The sequence below is a fragment of the Mustela nivalis genome (assembly GCF_964662115.1).
Source record: "Mustela nivalis genome assembly, chromosome: 7".
Lineage (NCBI taxonomy): Eukaryota > Metazoa > Chordata > Mammalia > Carnivora > Mustelidae > Mustela > Mustela nivalis.
Genome location: NC_139026.1, coordinates 51,755,083 through 51,779,449, shown reverse-complemented (window position 1 = coordinate 51,779,449; position 24,367 = coordinate 51,755,083). Strand labels below are relative to the sequence as shown.

Genomic DNA, 24,367 nt, shown 5'->3' with positions numbered 1-24,367 from the left:
TCAATGGAAATGAGTGTGCTTTAAACTGACTTGAGCCCTTCTGACATTTGACTCTTTGGAGGAGAAATCCCCTTTGTCTGAGTCTCCCTTCCTATTCATTCCCTTGAAACCAAATTCAGTGAAATTTTCTAAGCAGGGCTGTCATCTCAGACTGCTGTCAAGGGCCCTGTGGCCAGGTCCTGGGCCTCCTGGCTGACACTCAGCCCTTCTACACTGATCAGCTGGCTACTTCTCTGGGGCTCACCACACCCCTGTCCTAAAGGCAGGCAAGTGCCATCACTCTTGACTATTCACTCTGTTGCACCAGGATGATTGTTTCGGCTTGACAAAGACACAGAAATGAATCAATGCAGAGAAAATCCCTCAGAAACTCCAACCCTCCTCTTACCAGAGGATGGTAAGAAAATGGAGACTCTAAGGCATCAAACCCAGGATTTACACAAATCTAATTTCTCACTGTCACCAAGGTGACCATTAAAGCTGCTTATAGTTATACATTTCTTTCAAGCTACAAGTTACAGTTTTGCACAACGAAGCTGCTATCCGTGTTTAATTTTAACCTTTATCATCTATTTTGAAATTTTAACCAATGAAACACAGTATGAAGTTTATTCTGCGTCCCATCCCCTCCTTATCCTCTTCCCCACTCACCCACCAGCTCCCGTCCAGTCCCCACCAGCAAGGTTTTATCCTTAATTCCTCATTTTATCCTCCAATACAATTTTCCTGTTGAAAATCGCTTTTTTTCCTCATTTCCTCCCCCAATCCTTTATGCTTACACTGAAATACAATTAGCCGCTAGCCACAAGGGACTGCTGGAGCCTTTGAAAGGTGGCTCTATAAAATACATAACCAGCTGAAATAAAAAATGTGAAATATCTATTAATAATTTTGATATGGATTTCATGTTGACATCATCATATGCTGGATACACTGGGTTAAATAGATTTTTTTTTTTTTTTAGTTTATTTACTTATTAAGTGATCTCAACACCCAATGTGGGGCTCAAACTCACGACCTAGAGATGAAGAGCTGCATGTTCCCCTCAATGGAGCCAGCCAGGTGCCCCCCCAAAAATATATATATATATATTTTTTTTAAGTTTTATTTATTTATTTGACAGAAAGAGATCACAAGTAGGCAGAGAGGCAGGCAGAGAGAGGGGGGGAGCAGGCTCCCTGACGAGCAAAGGGCCTGATTCCAGGACCCTGACATCATGACCTGAGCTGAAGGCAGAGGCTTAACCCACTGTGCCACCCAAAAAAATATATTTGGGGGGCCCCAAAAATATATTTTTAAAATTAGTTTTACCTAGGGGTACGTTGCTGGCTCAGTCAATTAAATAGGGGATTCTTTTTTTTTTTTTAAGATTTTATTTATTTATTTGACAGAGCGAGAGAGCGAGCACAAGCAGGAGGGAGAGGCAGAGGGAGAAGCAGGCTTTCCACTGAGCAGCAAGCCCGATGCAAGACTTGATCCCAGGGCCCTGGGATCATGACCTGAGCTGAAGGCAAATGCTTAACTGACTGAGCCACCCAGGGGTCCCAAAGTGGGGGATTCTTGATTTCAACTCGGGTCAAGATCTTGGGGTCCTGGGATGGAGTCCCAGGTCAGAGTCCACACTCAGAAGGGAATCTGCTTGGGATTTTTCTTCTCCCTTTCTCTTTGCCCCTCCCCCAACTGGTGTATGAGCTTTCTCTCTCCCTCTTTCTCTCATAAATAAGTAACATCTTTTTAAATAAATAAAATGAAATAAAATTGTTTTTACCTACTCTTTTAATTTTTTTAAATATGGCTTCTAAACATTTTGAAATTACCTCTGGGACTCGCATTAGGTCTCTAGACAGTCTACTACCCCCTCTCTCTGGCTCACTCTCGTCACTTCCTTTCCTCTCCCGGAGCACTTTCACCAGCCCTCATTGCCCTGTCTCACATAGTAGGAGAAGATGACTTCCTGATCAGGGTTTGCGTCTGCAGGATCGATGTAGTAATCCACCAGCACTTCCTGGGGCTGGCCACACGCCAAGACTCCATGTAGCCGGTGGATGCCAACAAAGCTCCGAGTTGGGTTGTAGAAGGGCTGCACATGCAGATAGCCATTTCTGTAGTAATGAGGCTTCTGTCCCGGATTATACACCGAATTTTCCATTTGGAATCTTCCCTAAGAAATGAGAGAAAACAAAAGGCTCTTCACACATTCTCTGACCCAAGCAAGCCCATGGACTAGTTATGGTTTTCACAGATCTCTCAAATCTTCACTGCCTAAGAGCGGCATGTAGATATTTTACTAGAGGTCCAGCCAAGGATCTTTGAGAAATCCACAACAGCAGTACTTCAGTAGGCAGAGGAGTGAAATAAGGGCTGAATTACAGCTGTCAAGTAATAGGCAATTGTGGATGATAAACTTTCAGGGATTGATGTAGGGACTATAGATAAGCATGATCAAGATTACCTAGAAATTAAAGAATATATCCTAGGAATAAGAAAACAAGGCATAAAGGATAACAAGATTAAAAATAAATATTTCTAAGTAGGGTGATTGAGTGATGCCTTGTGTAAAGGACTAAATTAGCCACAACACTAACTGTATGTGTTTGCTTAAGTAGTATAGCTCAGTGATTGCATTAATGGCACAATCCGTCCCTCCCCATGTTCATGTCCTTTACCATGTAATCATTACCCTTCTAGTCAAACTTCAGGCCTACCATGTGACTTGCTGGGAATGGGATGTGAGCATATGCCAGCTTGGAGAAACCCTTTTGGGTCCACTTTTGCTCTTGTATCTCATCGTTGCCATCAGAATATCCCTGGGATAGCTTTCTGGAGCATGAGACACTGGCCTTCATCCCCAAACATGTAAGGAAGTCCACCAAGATCAGCAGAGCTGCGTATCTGACTACCCCAGATGTATGAGCAATAAAGCCTTGTTGTTATAACACTAAAGTTTTGTAGTTGTTTGTTGAGCAGCATTATTTCACAGTTGATTACTGATATGAGTAGTTTTCCTTATAAGTTATCCAAAATGTAGAGTTTTCTTCTTTGCCATTTTTTATGAGTAATGGCCCAGGGCAGGTGAGAAGAGGGAAATAGGAGGAAAAGAATGACTCTGAACTATTTTTTCCTCCCTACTCTGATTTTATTTAATTTTTTAAAAAAGATTTATTCATTTATTTATTTATTTATTTATTTATTTATGTGACAGAGATCACAAGTAGGCAGAGAGGCAGTCAGAGAGAGAGGAAGGGAAGCAGGCTCCCCACCAAGCAGAGAGCCCAACTCGGGGCTCAATCCCAGGACCCTGAGACCATGACCTGAGCTGAAAGCAGAGGCTTTAACCCACTGAGCCACCCAGGTGCCCCACCACTCTGATTTTAAATATAGGATCAAAATAGAGATGGGGATAAGTTGAAAGATGAATTAGTAGAAATAACTATTTTTAGGGTGCCTGGGTGGCTCAGTGGGCTAAATATAATCCTTAGGCTCTAAGAAGATCTGGATTGTTCTTGGTCTAGAGAAAAGATGACTAAGGATGGGCCTAAATGGATCTAAAAATATACAAGGTTATTGTGTGGAAAAGTTATTTGGAACTTAAAAAAAGATAGATGTATTGTTAAGTATCAGAAAGAAGACAGGAGGTTAAGCCTTGTTGTTATAACACTCTGCCTTCAGCTCAGGTCATGATCTCAGGGTCCTGGGATCGAGTCCCACATCAGGCTCTCGGCTTGGAAGGGAGCCTGCTTCCTCCTCTCTCTCTCTCTCTCTCTCTCTCTCTCTCCGCTTACTTGTGATCTCTCCCTTGGTCAAATAAATAAACAAAATCTTTAAAAAAATAAAGAAATAACAATTTTTATCTGAAGGGCCATTTATTAGATTGATATTAAAAACAAAACAAAACAAAAAAACCCTTGGGGCACCTGGGTAGCTCAGTTGGTTGGGCATGCTACTCTTGGTTTTGGCTCGGTCATGATCTCAGGGTCCTAGGATTAAGCTCCATGTCACGCTCCATGCTCTGAGTCTGCTTGGGGTTCTCTCTCCCCCTCCCTCTGCCCCTTCCCCCTTCCAAATAAATCTTTTAAAAAACCCAAAATTTTCTCAAGTGGGAAGCAGGACTGATGAGTGATGGAGTTGGAATTACATCAGAGGGAGGAGGGGAGAGAAACAGGAAAAGTTTGACGTTTTCCCTCAGGGAAGCCTTACCTCCAGAGAAATATCTCCCCCACTCCAATTAACTGTATCCAGCTTGAAGGGAGCAAGGCCGTCATTGTCTGTAGTTAGGGTCTGGTTGATGGTTCCATTTGTGCCATAAATCACCAGATATACTGAATGATTCTTGAGAAGGGAGCCATCATGGCCCCTAACTCTTATCTGGGGGATGAAGGTTATTGGGATGTTAGAATTAGGTTTGGAGTAAGTTCAAGTATGTGGTAAATTGAGGTGATAAAAGAAACTCTAAGAACGCATTTCAGGAGGGAGTCCAGAAAACAGGTAAGTGTGATTCAAGCATTGGAAACTAACATCTGTGAGGAAATGAGAAACACACAGGAGGAGCTCAGCCTGGAGCAGAAGTAGACTTGCCATGTAGCTAATGAAGCTTTAAGACGCTTCATTTACACGGGCCCCTTCCAAGGCTCTCTGTACATTATATTGCTTTAATTTTTTTTAAACAGAGTCCCCTTCCACTCGTAAATTGTATAATCCTTAGGCTCTAAGAAGATCTGGATTGTCCTTGGTCTAGAGAAAAGATGACTAAGGATGGGCCTAAATGGATCTAAAAATATACAAGGTTATTGTGTGGAAAAGTTATTTGGAACTTAAAAAAAAAGATAGATTGTTAAGTATCAGAAAGAAGACAGGAGTGAAGCCTGACTGGCTCAGCTGGGAGAGCATGTACCTCTTGACCTGAAGGTCAAGCCTTCAAGCCCCATGTTGGGTGTAGAGATTACTTAAATAAATAAATGGGTTTTTTTGTTTTTGGTTTTTTGTTTTGCTTTGTGTTTTTTTGTGTTTGTTTTTGTTTTTTTTTTAAGAAAGAAAGAAGACACCAACAAAGGAAATTTTTAAATCTCTGAGGAAACTGCTTAAGGAGCTATCAATGGCTCTCTGTTAAGGAAAGTTAAACATTCATCTTGCTTAGGGGAGGAGCCACAGTAGATGATTTCTCTAGACACCTTGCAGGTCTAAAATTCAAAGATTTGTACATTAGGAGCCCCTGGCATTGGCAAAAGCAATAAAGTCACATTAATATTCAAAGTGCATCTCAAGTGAGATTGAAGGCAGCACAGCATAAGGAATTAAGAGTATATACTCTGGATCCAGGCAGCCTGGCTCTCACTCTCTCACTTGAGAGTGCACTTGAGATAGGCCTGATGTTGATCCTAGTTACCACTTACCAGCTGTATAACTTTTGGAAAATCATTTAACCTTGCTGTGCCTCAGTCCCCTTATCTGTAAAATGGGGCCAATAACAGTTTCTACCTCACTGGGTAGTTGTAAAGATTAAATAAGTAAATACCTGTAAAGTACTTAGAACAATGCCAAATTAGCTATTATTATGTCTACAGGAAGAAGGCAACGGTGGATGGTTAAACATTTTTTGTGTAGAGACGAGTTTCAACATACCTTCCCACTGAAGGGGAAATTGGGGTAATAAAAGTCTTTGGTGTCTTCAAAGGTTATTGATCCCACTTCTGAAGAAATGTAGATATCCTGAGTAGTATTGGCTTCTACTCCTGCAGAGGGAAACCAGATGTATGACAATCGAAATACCTGATATCCTCATCTTCATGTTTAACATAAAATCCCTAGGGCGCCTGGGTGGCTCAGTGGGTTAAGCCTCTGCTTTCGGCTCAGGTCATGATCTCAGGATCCTGGGATCAAGCCCCACATCGGGCTCTCTGCTCAGTGGGGAGCCTGCTTCCCCTCTCTCTCTGCCTGCCTCTCTGTCTACTTGATCTCTGTCTGTCCAATAAATAAATAAAATCTTAAAAAAAAAAAAAAAAACACATAAAAATCCCTGAAAGGAGAGTGCCACTAGAAGTATGAAGCTGAACATATTTCTGGCCAAAGATCCAAACAAACTCTTCCTCCCCAACCTTTCGGGAAAACAGTAACAGATGACAAACTGGAATCTGGCACTTCCCTTTGACTATGACCTAGGAACAGAGTCATTCCCAAACACTAGTGAGGGTAGGTCTTGAGTCCTCTGAATAAGTTTATCTCTGGAACAGGCCTTCTCCTTCCTCTTTTCTTAATGAACCAAGACTATTCCACTTACCTGTACCTTCCTCCACCACAGTAGCCACAATATTGATGGTGTGGCTGTACATGTAACCAGTGAGGTTGAAAGTGGACATGTCCACAGAAGCAGAGAAGCATCCTGTTTTGTCTGTCTAGTGAAGCAATCAGGGGGCCAAAAAGAGAGGATGAATAACCTAACTTTTACCCCCGTTTCATAACGCACTATCGAAAGAAATTCTTATCTCCATGCTTTGGTTTCTCCACCTTCAAGACAGAAAAACTTCCCTATAACATAGAGTATATACACCAGCAACACACAATCATGAAACAACTCTGAAGTTCCAAGATATGGGAGGGGTGTGGGTGAGAACCAACTGCAGGAAAACTGTACCTCTCAAGGATTTAGGTTAATTTCTTGACTCTAAGGCAGATTCTAAAAAAGACTTCATCTATTTAGAGTAAAGAAGACTGCTTTGTTCTTTGGAACTAGGGCAATAATTGTATGAAATGATTTCTACTTTGGGCTTTTTACTGCTTTTTATTTTTTAACCACTTTTCGATTTTTTTTTCTTTTTTCAGTTTTTGTTTTCTTTTTTCAGTTTTTATTTAGGTTTCAGTTAGTTCACATATAGTGTAATATTAGTTTCACTAGTAGAATTTTGTGATTTATCACTTATATATGACACCCAGTGCTCATTACATCATGTGCCCTCCTTAATGTCCATCACCCAGTTACCCCATCCCCCCACCTGCCTCCTCTGCAGCAACCTTCAGTTTGTTCTCTATAGTTAAGAGCCTCTCTCTTTTTCTCATGTTCATCTGTTTCAATTTTAAATTCCTTTACCACTTTTTAATACTGATGCTTAGCTATTCATTAGGACACAGGAATAAGGTTCCTTTTCTACATTCCATTTACTCACCTGTCCAGAAAGATTCCTGCACTTGTCAGGCAGCTGTTCCCGTCCTGCCTCTGGAAAATGGTAAGTATATGCCTTTTGACACACAGATACCTGTGCTGTCCCCAGGATGGGCTTTCCATAGGTGTACCTAACCCAGAAAAGCACGAGAAGTCAGAGTTGGGAGAGTGCACTTGAGATCCAGCCCTCCTCTTCCAAAACACTATTGTCTCTTCTTTCCCCTACTCCAACTTCGTAAAGTACTAACAGTCCTTCCCTAGTCTTGTTCACTTCCCTGCTTCACTCATAGCCTTATGAACCTTCTGAAGGACAGAGATGGTGTTTTCTCTCTCCTTATTCCTATTTCTTCATGGGACTCAATATTGTTTTCTGCATAAGGTAGACACTGAATCAATAATGCTGACTCAGCAATGGAAAAGTAAGAGCAGAGACACAATTAGAAAATGTGTTCTTAGGGGTTGCTGGGTGGCTCAGGTGGTTAAGCATCTGCCTTCAGCTCAGGTCATGATCCCATCACCCTGGGAATAAGCCCCACATTGGGCTCCCTGCTCTGTGGGGAGCCTGCTTTTCCCTCTCCCTCTCCTGCCACTCCCCCTGCTTACACACATGGTGTGCTCTCTTTCCGTCAAATAAATAAATAAAATCTTAAAAAAGAAAGAAAGAAAGAAGGAAGAAAAGAAAGAAAATGGTTAAGTAATGACTTTGGGACCATCTAAAAATATCTTACATTTTAACCACTGCCTCCATGCCTCCACAACAACTCTCCCCATAACACTCCCTTTGTCAGCTTCTCAAAACAGTTTTACTCTTCACCAGATCCAGAGCTTTACTCTTACCTACAACAGATTTTCACTAAGAAGGATTCCTCCATTGTTGATAATTGCCTGGGCTCCACCACATCCACCTTAAACTTAGGCAACACTGGAGAGAGTGGAAATAGATGTGGGAAAGGAATAGAAAGAAAGAGGATTTGACCATACGGGTAGTAGACAGAGGGGTATAAAAACAGTCATACTTAAATTAATTTAAGGGGGGAGTATTAAAGCAAAATGCTCCCAAAGTTATTAGCTGGTTTAGCCTGGATTCAAAAATAAATTTAGGGGCACCTGGGTGGCTCAGTGGGTTAAAGACTCTGCCTTCAGCTCAGGTCATGATCCCAGGGTCCTCGGATCGAGCCCCACCGTCAGGCTCTCTGCTCAGTGGGGAGCCTGCTTCTCATCCTCTCTCTCTCTGCCTGCCTCTCTGCCTACTTGTGATCCCTGTCTGAAATAAATAAATAAAATCTTTAAAAAAATTTGTTTTAAAAATCCCTCCCCATAGTAGATTTTACTTTACCTTTGCTGATTTGGGGACAAGATTGTGTCCAACACTTTGACCTGCTAATTCTCCCACCTACCATATTCTTCCACACTGAAGGTGCCAAAGGCCGTGCCCCCGGCCACTGCTACTGTATAGGTTCCCAGCGTTGCCTCTGGTGCCAGCTGGAAGGAGAGGTCTACAATGCCTTGCTCAGGAACCACTTCCAGCCACTGTGCGATCCTGTTGCTATTTGGATCCTGTGTTTGTTAGAAAGAAATTCATGACGTACCTGCCTGTTTCTCACTCGGCACTGCAAAAAGCAGGTAAAGACACAAAGTGCAGGGGAAGAATCCCACTCGTTGCTCATGACCAGGAAGAACAGCTATAGTTTCAACTATGATTTTTTTTTATTACTAAGCACAATAAATTTTCCTATGGGTCCGACCCCATTTGGGATAAAAAGCATCCTTGTGGATTCAAATAATCAGACTGAGTTCTCAAATGTGTTACTGCCAGTTTCAGAACGTGGGTTTTAAAATGTCCTTTGCGGGGCGCCTGGGTGGCTCAGTGGTTTGGGCTGCTGCCTTTGGCTCGGGTCATGATCTCAGGGTCCTGGGATCGAGCCCCGCATCGGGCTCCCTGCTCCGCAGGAAGCCTGCTTCCCTCTCTCTCTCTCTCTGCCTGCCTCTCTGCCTACTTGTGATCTCCGTCTTTCAAATAAATAAATAAAATCTTTAAAATAAAATAAAATAAAATAAAATAAAATATCCTTTGCAAAGGGCTTATTTTTGGTAACTATTTAGGGGCAATGCTGAAGGAATTTAGCACAATGTACCTGAAAGATAATCTAACAGAACCATGGAGGGGTTGCTGTGGGCAGTCACCGTTCTAGACCCTTTCCTGCTTAGTACTTCCCACAGTATTCGTGTTCTACTCAACTGCTGAGTATCTATGATGATAGCGATTAGAATAAGAGGAGTACCGAACCAAGGCTGGCCCAGAAAAGTCACAGGAATCAGAGTAGGAGGGCTAGTCACAGCAGAGTGGTGTCCTTCTCTACAGAGGTTCAGGACCGAGGGGGCAGGGGGCACAGGCAGGAGAAAGGCTCAGCTGGGGTGGAGCTGTGGGTGCTCAGTACTGAGGCAGTCTCAGGCTTGGGGCCAAGATCTCAGAGTTGTTTCTGGCTTTAAAGCTTAGCACTAAATTAATTTCCCCTTTCCACAACGGACAGAAAAGAAAAGGAAACTTTGACTTACCTGCAGCTCCACCAGGGAGTACTGAAAAGGAAAATCAGATAATGTGGGTTAAAGCAGGATAAGCAATAAGGATGGGCTGAAAGCAGAAAGTTCACAAGGGCCTCTCTCTTTCTCTGTTGCCCTCTTCTTCCTTCCTAAATGGCTCTTTTGTGCCTTCATCAGGGTAACGATGGAGCAAAAGCTTACTGGCTAGGGGAGGAGAGAGAAGAGATTTCCTCAGAGGGACTGACAGTCCCCAGAACATTTGAAGAAATGAAGCTTCAGACCCTTCAGCATCCCTTAGGGCTCTGGGACTGAGCTCTACCACAACATGCCTGAAAACAAAGTCTTAGCATCTGGAGGCTCCCGGATGTTTAAACCTCTTCTTGGGAGCCAACTATCTCCTTGACTCCTCCTCTGCTGTCTGAATCCCTTCTAAAAAATATTTTGTTTAAAAGAGTTCCATGGAGGTGCCTGGGTGGCTCAGTTCGTTAAGCATCTGCATTTGGCTCAGGTCATGATCCCAGGATCCTGGGGATCGAGCCCCGGGTATCAGGCTCCCCCCTGCTGCTCCCCCTGCTTTTGCTCTCTGTCTCTGTCTCTCTCTCTCTCTGTCAAATAAATAAATAAAATATTATTAAAATATTTTAAAAAAATTTTTAAAGAGTTCCATCAAAAGACTTCAAGAAAATGGATGCTAAAATTAAAAGGTTAGTGGTGAACAGGTTATTGGGCTAAGTGCTAAAGTGTCACCAAAATTATTTACTAATTAGAAAAAAAAGACCGGGACACCTGGCTGGCTCAGTCAGTAGAGCTTGTGACTCTTGATCTCAAGGTTGTGTCTAAGCCCCAAGATGGGCATGGAACTTACATTAAATAAATTTAAAAAAATGAGGGACACCTGCATGGCTCAGTCGGTTAAGTGTCTGCCTTTGGCTCAGGTCATGATCTCAGGGTCCTCCGATTGAGCCCCACATTGAGTTCCACATCCAGCTCCCTGCTTGGCGGGGATTCTGCTTCTTCCTCTTGCTCTGCCCCTCCCCCCAGCTCATGCTCGCTCTCTCTCTCTCTCTCTTTCTCTCTCTCTCTCAAATTAATATTGAAAAAAATAAAAATTTAAAAATTAAAATAAATTTAAAAATCTGAAGAGAAGACATATCTTTACACTAGAGAAATTAGAGAGAAATTACTTACCTTAAGCAAGTAATCAAATTTATTTTCACTAATAATGGGACAACCTGACATTATGTGTATCCTTTAGAGTATACTGGAGATTCATAGCATTGTCTAGTAAACATTTTTGCCAAAAATGTTTAGCTTAAATCTAATTAAGACCTCAGAACAACTTCCAGAAGATGGGGAAACAAGTTAGATTACACAGTAAAGAAATTATCAGACAAATCAAGAATGTTGAATACTCTGTAAGACAACTAGGCTTCCCTAAAAGTCGATGTCATATTCTGGAATGATGACATTCTACAAGTCATTTAGCCCGATCACTATCTCTCTCTCTCTCTCTCTTTAAAAAAAAAAAAAAAAAAGTCAAAAATAAAAAATTAAGATTATTTTAAGTTAAGAGAAATTTAAAAGACAGAAATTTAAAAGACTTTGATCAGATCTTAGTTTGAAAAAAACCCTCAAACTCATTTGAAAAAAGCTGATTTAAGACTGGGTATTAAATGATATCAAATGATTATTGTTAATTTTCTTAGGTTTGATAATGATATCATGATTATTTAAGATGGACCTTTTCTTTCTTTTTTTAAAGATTTTAATTTTAAGTAATCTCTACACCCACCAGTGGCTCAAACTCACAACCTCAAGATTAAAAGTCACACTCTCCACTGACTGAGCCAGCCAGATGCCCCTAGGATCTACTTTTAAAAAGATACATGCTAAAGTGTTCAGGAATAACATGTTATGATATCTGCAACTTATTTTTAAATGATTCAGAAAAAAAAGAAAAAAGATCAATTAAAATGAATATGGCAAAATGAAACATAATGAATGTTATGTTTGAAAATTCTTATAAGAAAAAGTTGAGAACAAAATGACTGCTCCAGATAATCTATGAGAAAAATCATCTTTTTATTGTGTTATTTGTATAAGATCTTTTGATTTTTTTTGAAATTGTAATAATTAGAATTGTACAAAATCATAGCCAAGGAAATTGGTAATTAGAATATCTAAAATGTTGGGAGTGCTGGGGTGGTACAGTCAGCTAGGCACTGACTCTTGGTTTTGGCTCAGGTCAGGATCTCAGAGTCATGAGACTGAGTCTCGAATCGGGCTCCACACTCATTGCAGAGTCTGGTTCAGATTCTCCTTCTCCTTTTGCCCCTGCTACTCATGCTCTCTTTCTCTCTCTCTCTCTCTCTCTCTCTAATAAGTCTTAAAAAAAGAGAGAGAGTATATGTCTAAAGTATTAATATAATTAAGACTTGATTAGAGGGTGCCTGGGTGGTTCAGTGGGTTAAGCTGGTGCCTTCAGCTCAGGTCATGATCTCGAAGTCCTGGAATCGAGTCCTACATCGGGTTCTCTGCTCAGCAGGGAGCCTGCTTCCCTCTCTCTCTCTCTGCCTGACTCTCTGCCTCCTTGTGATCTCTGACTGTCAAATAAATAAATAAAATCTTAAAAAAAAAAAGACTTGGGGCGCCTGGGTGGCTCAGTGGGTTAAGCCGCTGCCTTCGGCTCAGGTCATGATCTCAGGGTCCTGGGATCGAGTCCTGCATCGGGCTCTCTGCTCGGAAGGGAGCCTGCTTCCTCCTCTCTCTCTGTCTGCCTCTCTGCCTACTTGTGATCTCTGTCAAATAAATAAATAAAATCTTAAAAAAAAAAAAAAGACTTGATTAGAGACTATAGACTTACTGAATTCTGGGCATTCCAATTAGTATTATATACACTTAAAAACTAAATGAGATAGGGCGCCTGGGTGGCTCAGTGGGTTAAGCCGCTGCCTTCGGCTCAGGTCATGATCTCAGGGTCCTGGGATCGAGTCCCGCATCGGGCTCTCTGCTCGGCAGGGAGCCTGCTTCGTTCTCTCTCTCTCTCTCTCTGCCTGCCTCTCAGTGTACTTATAATTTCTCTCTGTCAAATAAAATCTTTAAAAAAAAAAAAAAACTAAATGAGATTGAAAGCTGGAATTTAAATACAGGGGCCTCAGAGAGCATACAAGAACTGGATCTCACTTGGAAGGAAAAGGGAATGAAATCAAGATGGTGCTTGCCTTTGATTCTTAGACCAAGTACCACGTGATGTTAACCAGTGAAGAAACAGAGATTCATTAAATACAATTATCAGCCCTGATATCCAGGTTAATGGCAATTCTTCAGAACAGCCAAAAAAAATGAGAGATAAGGATTATAGGAACAGAAAAATTTCCCTTCTTCCCTTCTAGGTTCTTTGGCTGGTTTAATAATTAAATTGACAAAAGATGGAGTAACAGGAGAAAAAATTTAATTACATACATCTGCACAAAGACAGTGAGACTCATGGGCTGCCAGGCAACTGAGACTCACTTATATGCCATTCTAAGCTAAGGAATGAGATAGGAGCCTGGGGCTTCAGCGGGAAATGGGGCAATTCACAGGAAGATCAGAAGAGCAGATGGTTGGTAATCAAATGTTTGTCCTACCATGCAGATGGATCTTTTAGGTAAAAAAAAGTTGTATCTGGTAACTGGGCCATGCCCCCATTTAAGATCTCTCTCTCTTTTTTTTTTTTTAAGATTTTATTTATTTAGAGAGAGAGCAAGAGTGGGGGAAGGACAGAGGGAGAGGGAGAGGAAGAATCTCAAGCAGACTCCACCCTGAGCATGGAGCCCAAGGCAAGACTTGATTCCAAGACCCTGAGATGTGACCTGAGCCAAAATCAAGAGTCAGACATGCAACAAACTGGGCCACCCAGGCACCTTCCCAACTATATAAATTCTTTTAGTCAGTTAACGGAGAAGTAAAATAATTTTTCCTGAGCATTTTGGCTCATCATTGCCTTCAGCTCAAAATAATCCACATGGCAAAGGAGCCCATGTTGGGGTAGCACATTCTGCTCCCCTTCAAGATAAAGAGGGAGACAGGATTCTTACAAACCACAGCTACACAGACAATAAGGAGACACAAATGAGACTACTGTGGACTGCTAAAAAGTACAGAAAAAGAACACCTCTCAGATGACAAAGTACTCTTCTCACATAGAGAATCAAGAATCTGGGAGGACACCAATTACCCAGAAGTAGGCTCCGGAAAAAAACAAGTGTTCAACAATGCTAGGAAAATAGCATTTCCAACCAAAAGCAGGCTGAGATTTGTGAATAAATGGTTGTAGCAACCAAACCAGAGAGGCTCAATAAATCTCAAGTATACTTCAGTTGCCTCAGGATAAAATACTGTCCTCTGTAACCTCACAATCTTTGTCCCTCAGTTTCTTAGAAAAAATTCCTTTAGTTTATCTCAGTATTCCAAATTGGAATTTCAAATTTTCAGTGTTTCAGATTGGATCTTGGAGTCGGGGGCTGTGTAAAGAAATGCTGTGAAGAGGAAGGAGTAATTTTACAACAGAAATAGAGAATAAGGATGGAAATCAGAACACCTCTCAGTAATGGGTCTAACCTGTGTGGAGGAGGAGAGTAGCAAGGGGTAGCTAATGAGATCCACCTTCAGGGGGCAGTAGAGCCTAAACTAACACTTGGCTGTGGTGGCCACGCTCTCCACTAGTACTTCCCTCAGCACTGGGATTACCAGTCTACTGAGAAAAAAGTGGGCAATATTAGGGGCTCCTGGGTCTGAGTCGGTTAAGCGTCTGCCTTGGGCTGGGTTTATGATCCGAGGATCCTGGGATAGGATCCCACATTGGGGTCCCTGCTCAGTGGGGAGCCTGCTTCTCCCTTTCCCACTCCCCCAGCTTGTGTTCCCTCTCTTGCTTTGTCTCTGTCAAATTAATAAATAAAATCCTGGGAAAAAAAAAAAGTAGGCAATATTAAGCTGGATTGATGAAGAAAGGATACAGGTGATAGGAAAGAGCAATAGAAAAGAATTCTAAATTGAGGAAGAAAGTAGTGGTGAAGGAAGCTGCTGATCAATAAGCTGATCCCTTCATTGTGTGTTCAGGGAAAAGAAACAAGCTCTGAGAACATGGAGATGGGAATAAAGAATAATGCTTACCCTATCACTATCTTTAGAAGCTTCGTGACACAGCATGTATCCCGAGCTGTGACTGAAGGAGAGAGAAAACAATAGGCATCTCCGAGAGGCAAGCATTTCAGAAATGTAAAACTGACACAAGGCCTACGTTGAGATAAAACGTATCATAAGGCTTATGATTCTAGGGATTGAACTGTTCAAGGAGCATTCAAATAATCTCCAGATGTTACCACCTTTTAACTTTTAGCATATAATGTAGTCTATTGTTTTTTTTTTTTAAGACTTTATTTATTTATTTGACAGAGAGACCACAAGTAGGCAGAGAGAGAGTTGGGGGTTGGGAGCAGAGAGCCTGATGTGGGGCTCAACCCCAGGACCCTGAGATCATGACCTGAGCCAAAGGCAGAGGCTTAACCCACTGAACCACCCAGGTGCCCTGGCACATAATACAGTCTTAAGAGAATTGCCTACTTTATCAAACACCTTGCCTTGTAGTAAAGGATGGTGGGGATGGATATTCTTTTTTTTTTGTTAAACATCCTCCTGGATTATTTCTAATATCAGAACTGCAAAGCCACATGGTGTCATTCCTGGAGAAAAGGCCTGGAAGTTTTCAAAAACTCTCTTTATTTTTAAGGACTTATTATTTATTTGACACACACACACAGAGAGAGAGAGAGGAGCGTGTGCTCTAGCACACAAACGGGGGGAGTGGCAGGCAGAGGGAGACGCAGACTCCCCTGCTGAGCAAGGTCCCAGATGCAGGACTTGAGCCCAGAACCCTGGGATTAAGACCTGAGCCTGAGGCAGATGCTTAACAGACTGAGCCATCCAGGTGTCCCTTTAAAAATCCCTTTAAGGGGGCGCCTGGGTGGCTCAGTGGGTTAAGCCGCTGCCTTCGGCTCAGGTCGTGATCTCAGGGTCCTGGGATCGAGTCCCGCATCGGGCTCTCTGCTCAGCAGGGAGCCTGCTTCCTTCTCTCTCTCTCTCTCTGCCTGCCTCTCCGTCTACTTGTGATTTCTCTCTGTCAAATAAATAAATAAAATCTTAAAAAAAAAAAAAATCCCTTTAAGATGACAGTGGATATGAGCATCTCTCAGGAATGCTAATCTAACTGATGTTCTCAGCTATCCATGCTGCCTGTTTTTAGAAGATGGGACAAGGAGGGTTTAGACTTGTAATCTGAGACTAGCACAAACATTCTGGATCTCAGATGACTTCACCTCATCGCACTCTTTAGAAAGAATCTCCTTTTGCCCACTCTCTCTCAGTCTGCCCTACTCCTCTCCCTTTCCCTCTTCCCAACTAAATTCTCACCTTGTCATTCACTGGGATAAAGCTGCTGTTCAGGGTGACAATGCGGAAGTGCACTAGAACAGAACAGACATCATTGGCAAAGGGGGTTTTCCCCTCTATGAATCTTTTTTCCACCCTTTCTACTTCCCCCACACACTTCGAAGTCAGCAAAATTCCATCAGGTTTTACTTTAAAACAAAACAAAAAACTAAAACTGAGTCTGAGAGAGAGGTCAAAGCCCCACCCAGCCCCTCACCTGGAAACATTAGAATGTAAGGCCCTTCTACCGAAGAAGAAGGCACAAAGTACAAATACCAGGGGCTCAAGCCAAAAGCCCTTGAAAATGTCCTTATAAAATGTTTCTTGATGCTGTCTTATTCACATCAGCAGCTTGCTGTAAGATGCAGAAGCCCAGTTAGAGTTGCCAAATTCCATCCCAGGAAAAATGTGTACTTTTGTTTCAGATACACACACACACTAGCAACTCCACCCACTTACTCCCACTGATGTAACACAGCATGTCTTCAACACCTGGGACCCCTCCTCCCTGCAAACCTTCCTCCCTCCTGCCTTGTTCCATTGACCTCTCACCCAACCACAAAGCCCCTCTTTCAGAATATGGGCAACGGTTTGTCCTGTCTTTTGTCGAATCCCGTCTGTGTGCCTCTTACCTTCCTGCCCTGGGTTGTAGATAGGTTTGTCAGTTTGTATAAAGACGCCATTCCTCTGCCTCTGAATTAGAACCTTTTTCTTCTCCTCAAAGCTGGTATTATTTCCAGTAGCCGAAACCCAGATTGTAGCCACTTCCTCTGTGCCACCAGCAGGAGGTGGTACCTGAAAAGAGAAGGGAGCTCTGTGGCAGAGTAGGATATTGGGGAAACAGCTGGGGGTAGCAAGGGTAGGGTCATAAAACAAGTTGCCAGGAAGAAGAGAAACCATGTTCAGAGGTTAAGGTCAAAAAGTAAAAGAAGAAATCCAAGGTCAAGGAAATTGTGAATGTGTTACGGCCAAGAGTTCAGTTTAGGTTTAGGGGAGACAGGTTTAAAGACTGTAGCAAAAGTAAAATAACAGAAATCATACTTACAGTTTAGATTGCCTAAATGCCTAGGAAGGAAGCTAAGAAAGGAAGAGAGCAGAGTTGGAGTTGAATCTGTGCTTACCAGAAAGGAGATGCACTGTAAATGCCTCTTCTTCGATCCAGAGGTTTCTAGCAACTTCTGAGTCTTGTCTTTGGTCTCCAGAGTAATAGTGAATTTTACATCAAGGCACCCAGGGCTCAGATCCAAACAAACTCTCTGGGTAGAGGGGAAGTTAAACTGGGCTGGTACTGTCACCAGGTAGTTTCTATTAAGGAAGCAAAAGGATTTCAGGGCGTAATGATTCATTCACTCAGTGAAAAATTAAGCCCTTTCCTAAGCACTCAGCATACAGCAGTGAATTTAACAGACTGATCCCCCGCCTTTGTGAACCTTATTTTCTATAAGGGACAAACAGGTGAGTAACAAATAAATCAGCCTTAAGCTGTGCACAGCCTTAAACCAACCACAACTAGGAGGCCATCACTGAGAATCTACACCTAGGGTACCAGGGAGGAAATTAATTCTATTAGAGAGAACAGGGTATGAGGAGTCTACTATAAACATTATCTTTTTTTTAAAACATTATCTTTTTTTATTTTTTAAAGATTTTATTTATTTATTTGACAGAGAGAGATCACAAGTAGGCAGAGAGGCAGGCAGAGTGAGAGAGAGGAGGAAGCAGGCTCCCTGCTGAGCACAGAGCCCAATCCCAGGACCCTGAGATCATGACCCAAGCCGAAGGCAGCGGCTTAACCCACTGAGCCACCCAGGCGCCCTAACGTTATCTTTCTTAAAGCTTCCTTTTGGTGCCTCTGCCTTTCTCTCTGGCTAAAGGAGAAATGAAACCAAAGAAGGAACAGATGAGAAGGAAATTAAAATAAATCAGAGATTATCTCTTCTCTCCCGTATTTACATTTGAGAAAAGCAAAGAAGCCACCTGCCCCAAATCAACACTGACACCAAGCACTTACGGGAGATATTTTTCTGCAATGGCTGGTGTTAGGGTCAATATTCCTAGAAGGAGTTGAGCCCACATCCTTGTGGGTGAGATTCCTCAATAGCAGGAACCAGAAGTCTGGGTCCCTGCTATAATATATATATTAACCCCACAGGGTGTGGAGCTTTTGATTAATGCATCAGCCAATCACCTATTGGAGCCCTCGGGCTAAGGTGGTAACCCTGGGTAGGACTTCTATTCACTCCCTCAAATTTATTTCTCCCTGAAACATTCATACTGGCTCAGCCAGTCCTTAATACCTATTCTGGGGAAATCCCAGGGCTGAGTATTCACAGTGGTAATGCTCTCAGAACAAATTTTGGACTTCTCCCTTTTTTTCTGGTTTCATTCCAAATTTCCATCCACGTTTGATCTTTGCTCTCTTGTTATTCTATTAAGAAATACTTGGGGGGCGCCTGGGTGGCTCAGTGGGTTAAGCCTCTGCCTTCGGCTCAGGTCATGATCCCAGGGGCCTGGGATCGAGTCCCGCATTGGGCTCTCTGCTCAGCAGGGAGCCTGCCTCTCCTCATCTCTCTCTGTCTGTCTCTCTGCCTATTTGTGATCTCTCTCTCTGTCAAATAAATAAATAAAATCTTAAAAAAAAAAAAGACATACTTGGGAACACAGGTATAGGAATAGTATCAAGAGAAAAGCAGTATATCTCTATCTATTGGGGAATTTTAAAAATTAATACTATTCAGTATTCCTGTGATTATGTGGAAATAGGGACATATACACTCCTTATAAAAGTATAAATGGATAACCTTTCTGAAGACAATTTCACACACATCAAAACACTTTCACATTTCTATGACCCAGCAATTCTTATTTTGGAATTTTTTTTTTTTTAAGATTTATTTATTTGACAGAGAGATCACAAGTAGGCAGAGAGACAGGCAGAGAGAGAGCTGGGGGGGTGGGAAGCAGGCTCTCTGCTGAGCAGAGAGACCCATGCAGGACTCAATCCCAGGACCCTGAGATCATGACCTGAGCCAAAGGCAGAGGCTTAACCTGCTGAGTCACCCAGGTGCTCCATTGGAAATGTTTCTTAATGAGGGAAGAGAGCATGCATGTATGCAAAAAATGTATCGACCGTAAGTTTCTTCACTGTATTCTTTATTTTGGCGAGACTTGAATGCTACCTAGGGTATAAATTAGGATACTTTCTGGAGTACAACCCAAATGAACAACCCAATGAATGAACAACCCAAATCAAACCAACTTAGACGAAAAAGAATTTTTTGGTAATGGGTGGATCAGACATGAAGAACCGAAGGAACCAGAGAAACTGGAAATGTTATGGCCTGAAATTAGGCACTGATGCTGTCAGGACTCATTTCTCCCAATCTCTCAGTCCCACTATACACAGGATTCCCTTCAAGTAGTGGAGAAGAGGGAGCTGGGAATCCTTCCAGCCCTATGATCCCAAGATACAGGAGTTTTTCATCTAACTCAGAGAAATTTCTGAAAATGGATTTTGTTCCTCCTTGTCTCATATGCTCAGCTCTGGATTAATCACTGTAGCCAAGATACTACAACAGGGGGACCTGGGTCATTCTTACCACGCAGAGGCCAGCATGATGAAATACTGTGACTGGCAATCCCAAAATAACACATGGAATTGGACAGGAGGGGGTTTTCTAAAGAAAGGAGTCCATTACTATAGGAAGTGCACTGGAGTAAAGATGCTGGGAAAATCAAATGTTAAGTCTATACAATGCCCAATAATATAAATTTGGTTGAAAAATTGCTATATTAATATAAAGCAACAATACACAGCCATTAAAAACAGTATTTTCATGACAAGGGGAATTGTTTGCAACACTAATTGGATGACACAAAACAATAGGTAGGAAGTTCCACTTCCACTTAGGACATTAAAAAAAAAAAAGTTGGAAAGAGCATTTTCCCCTCCCTGATACTCAAAAAAGCTAAATCATAATCTTTTTTGAACCAGAAAGTTGAATGTAAGAGCTGAGCAGAGATTGCCAGTTAACTCACTAGTCTAAAATCCAAGGAGGCACAGCTTCTTCCAAGAAGAGACTTAAGTGTTGAATTGTCTCCTCTGTGCTGGAACATGGGAGGTACTTGGGCCATCACAGAAGCAACTAAGGACATAGCTAAGATTTTAATGAATCACTAAAGGTCTAGTGTGGTCTAGAATAACAACAAAGAATCTCTGTGTGCCATACGGGAAGTTTGTACTTATTTACGGGTTCTTTTCCATGACCTTTACCAAGGGCTCGTAAGAAAGATTGGATACAGAATGAGACTGAAGGGCGCCTGGGTGGCTCAGTGGGTTAAGCCGCTGCCTTCGGCTCAGGTCATGATCTCAGGGTCCTGGGATCGAGTCCCGCATCGGGCTCTCTGCTCAGCAGGGAGCCTGCTTCCTCCTCTCTCTCTCTGCCTGCCTCTCTGCCTACTTGTAATCTCTTTCTGTCAAATAAATAAATAAATCTTTAAAAAAAAAAAAAGAATGAGACTGAAAAGAGCCTCCCATAGTAGTATAGACATAGAGGACAGTATTATCTATCCCGCAGGAAAGGCCCCAGCTGCCCAAACTCTTTTAAGAAAGCTTAAGATTCTGGAGAAAAGTGGTAAATACTGTTCTCCCAATTGTTGCACAGGTAAAGACCCACTGTTGCCAGGGAAAGGACAGAGTGAAAAAGAGGAAAAAACAAAAACAAAAAAACAAAAAAAAAAACACCAACCTCACAGGGAGGGAAAAGAAACAGACCTCAGCCAAGAATTCTATACTCATACTTTCAGAGGTTTCCTAAGACTGAAGGAAGGGCGGGAAACACCTACACAAGACGTGCCATAGACACAAAGCAAAGTTTGATTAGGAGTAGAGGCAGGAATTCTAAGAACATCTTATCCTCCAAGGCACAGGCATATAGACTACCTATGACTGAAGATGAAAAGGTCAAGAGAGAACTACCGCACCCTCTCACCAGCAACCCAGCCAAAAACATAACAAATAGCAGCAGTCCACCACTGGCAGAGGGGCAAAAATATGGAGAGAGACCACCTCTGTGGTGCCTATAATGTGTATAGGGAACTGAGAGCTGCAAGTGGAAAACAAACATTGAGAAAAGCCTCCAGCATTCCAGACCCGACCCCAAGTACAAGGCATCATAAGAGGAATTTGAAGCTTATGGTACACGGAAAGAGCAAGTCCTAAATCCACCTCATCTTTTAACCAGAATGACTCCATCTACTGAGAAGAGATGTGTCCCTTTCTAGATATAAAGGCTATTTACTTAATCTCCCCTGTTTTGGACAAGATGTCTGTCATTTAAGCAAAAATTATGTTATGGGGTGCCTGGATGGCTCAGTTATTAGAGCATGCAACTCCTGATCTCAGGATTGTGAGTTTAAGCCCCATGCTGGGTGTAGAGCTTACTTAAAAGAAAAAAATTATATGACTTACAAAAAGAAGATGATGATGACAACAAAGACAACAATGGTGACAACGCCCTGTGAAGATACAAAGCAACCGGCAGAGTCAGACTCATAGATGATATTGGAGTGAGATCTATCCGAATGGAACTTTAAAATGACTAGAAGAGGGGCTCCTGGCTGGCCCAGTCAGTAGAGCCTGTGACTCTTGATCTCCGGCCTGTAAGTTTAAGCCCCATGTTGGATGTAGAAAATATTTTGAGAAAAAATCTTTTAACAAAATAAAAATAAAAAATCAAATGGCTAGAAGTAATAGAAGTAGAAGTAATACTATATATTATAGTCCTTAAGGACTATAATAAAAAAGGTGGACAATATCCATAAACTGATGGGAAATTTCAGCAGAAAGATGGAAGTGATAAAGTCAATTAGAAATGCTGAAAATTAAAAAAAAAATAAGTTATCAGAGATGAGCAACTCCTTCCTCAGGCTCTTAAATAAACTTGTCACAGCTGAGAAAATAATTAACCAATATTTACCTTATAAATAAGTCAATAGAAATTATCCAACTGAAGCACAGAGGACAAAAAGGTAGAAAAAAATTTAACCTCATCAAAAAGACAAGAGGTAACAAATGTTAGCTTGTATGTGGAGAAAGGGGAACACTTGTGAACTGTTGATGGGCTTATGAATTGGTGCAGCCACCATGGTAAACAGGATGGAGGATCCTCAAAAACTTAAAAATAGAACTATCATATAATTTCACAATCCACTTTGGGGACTATATTCAAAGGAAATGAAAACATTAACTTGAAAAGGTATCTGCACCCCCATGTTCACAGCAACATTATTTGCAATAGCCAATACATGGAAACTACCTAAGTATCCACTGACGGATGAAAGGATAAAGAAGTTGTGATATATATGTGTGTATATACTGGCACATACACACAGGAATATTATTTAGCCATAAAAAATGAAGAAATCTTACCATTTACAATGTGGATGGAGTTTGAAGGCATTATGCTAAGCAAAATAAGTCAGACGGAGAAAGAAAAATATTCTATGAGTTTACTTATTTATGTGGAATCTAAAATAAAAAAATAGGTGCCTGGGTGGCTCAGTCAGTTAAGTGCTCAACTTGATTTCGGCTCAGGTCATGATCTCAGGGTTGGGAGATCAAGCCCCATATTGGGTTCCATGCTGAGCATGGAGCTTGCTTAAGATTCTCTTTCTCACTCTCCCTCTGCCTCTCACCCGTGTCCCCTATTTGCACACTCACATGCACACTCTCTATATGTCTCTAAAACAAAACAAAACAAAACAAAGCTCATAGAAAAAGATATTAGACTTGTGGTTACCAGAGATAGAGGGGAAGGGGAATTGAAGGTTGGTGGTCAAAAAGTATAAACTTCCAGTTATATGATAAATACATAGTAGAAATGTAATGTACATCATGATAACTGTAGCAAACACTGCCGTAGGATTTATAGGAAAGTTATTTTTTAAATTTATTTTATTTTTTTTTAAGAAGGATTCATGCCCAATAGGGAGCTTCAACTCATGACCCTGAAATCAACAGTCAGATTCTTCATCAAATGAGTCAGCCAGGTTCCCCAAATAGGAAAGTTGTTAAAAAGGTAAATCCATGGGGCACCTGGGTGGCTCAGTGGGTTAAGCCTCTGCCTTAGGCTCAGGTCATGATCCCAGCGTCCTGTTATTGAGTCCCGCATTGGGCTCTCTGCTCAGCAGGGAGCCTGCTTCCTCGCCCCACTCTGCCTGCTTCTCTGCCTACTTGTGATCTCTCTCTCTGTCTGTCAAATAAATAAATACAGTCTTTAAAAAAAAAAAAAGACTTAAAAAAATAAATAAAAAATAAAAAGGTAAATCCTAAAAGTTCTTTCTCATGGCAAGGAGAAATTTTCTTTCTTTTTTCTTTTCTTCTTTTTTTTCTTTCTCTTTTTACTGTATCTATTATAAGAAAATGGATGTTAGCTGAACCTATTCGTGTAATCATTACACAATATACATAAATGAAAACATCATGCTGTATGCCTTAAACTTATACAGGGATGTATGGCCATTGTTTCTCAATAAAACTAGAAAAGAAATAGAACAATACATCCAAGAGCTGTAGGAGCATATCAAATGGTTTAAAATATATGTCATCGGAATCCTAGAAAGAGAAGAGAGAAAGAACAGCAGAAGAAATGTTTGAAGAGACAACAGGTGAGAATTTTCCAATCAAACAACAGATCCAAGAATCATAGAGAATTCCAAGCAGGATAAATGCCAAAATAAAATACACCTAGTATATAGAAAAATAAAGGTAGGAAGTATACCAAATTTCCCATGAGAAACAATGTTAACCAGAAGACAATGGATTGACGTTTTCCAAATAATGAAGGAAAAAACCCCCAAAAGTCAGCATTCTGTAGCCAACAAAAATATCTTTCAATAATGAAGGGGGAAAAAAGACTTTTTCAGAGAAGCCAAAGCAGAGAGAATGCATTGCCAGATCTGTGCTACAAGCAATATTAAAGGGAGCTTAGGAGGCAGATACGACAGAAGGCGACAAACTATAGCCTGCACTATATAAACTGAGAGCCTGTTAAATCCAGCCTCTCACAGGTTTTGTAAATAAAGTTTTATTGGAGCACAGTAACAGTCATTTGCTTTTGCGCTATCCTGGTAGACTTGAGGGATTACAAGAGACCATTTGCCATGCAAAGCCTCATTACTTACTATCTGATCATTTATAGAAAG

At 41.5% G+C, this 24,367-nt stretch overlaps 1 protein-coding gene across 1 annotated transcript in view; it reads right to left on the bottom strand.

Moving 5' to 3' along the window:
• Window positions 1-24,367, bottom strand: part of A2ML1 (alpha-2-macroglobulin like 1) — a 66,602-nt gene that overhangs the window by 23,267 nt on the left and 18,968 nt on the right. Inside the window, exons 3-13 of the mRNA XM_082738278.1 lie at window positions 17,284-17,467; window positions 16,795-16,957; window positions 16,145-16,197; window positions 9,710-9,730; window positions 8,551-8,710; window positions 7,991-8,075; window positions 7,158-7,284; window positions 6,275-6,389; window positions 5,620-5,729; window positions 4,198-4,365; window positions 1,934-2,161 (exon numbers count right to left, since the gene is read on the bottom strand). Of these exons, the coding sequence (XP_082594404.1) occupies window positions 1,934-2,161; window positions 4,198-4,365; window positions 5,620-5,729; window positions 6,275-6,389; window positions 7,158-7,284; window positions 7,991-8,075; window positions 8,551-8,710; window positions 9,710-9,730; window positions 16,145-16,197; window positions 16,795-16,957; window positions 17,284-17,467 (1,414 nt within the window). The remainder of the gene's footprint in view (window positions 1-1,933; window positions 2,162-4,197; window positions 4,366-5,619; window positions 5,730-6,274; window positions 6,390-7,157; window positions 7,285-7,990; window positions 8,076-8,550; window positions 8,711-9,709; window positions 9,731-16,144; window positions 16,198-16,794; window positions 16,958-17,283; window positions 17,468-24,367) is intronic.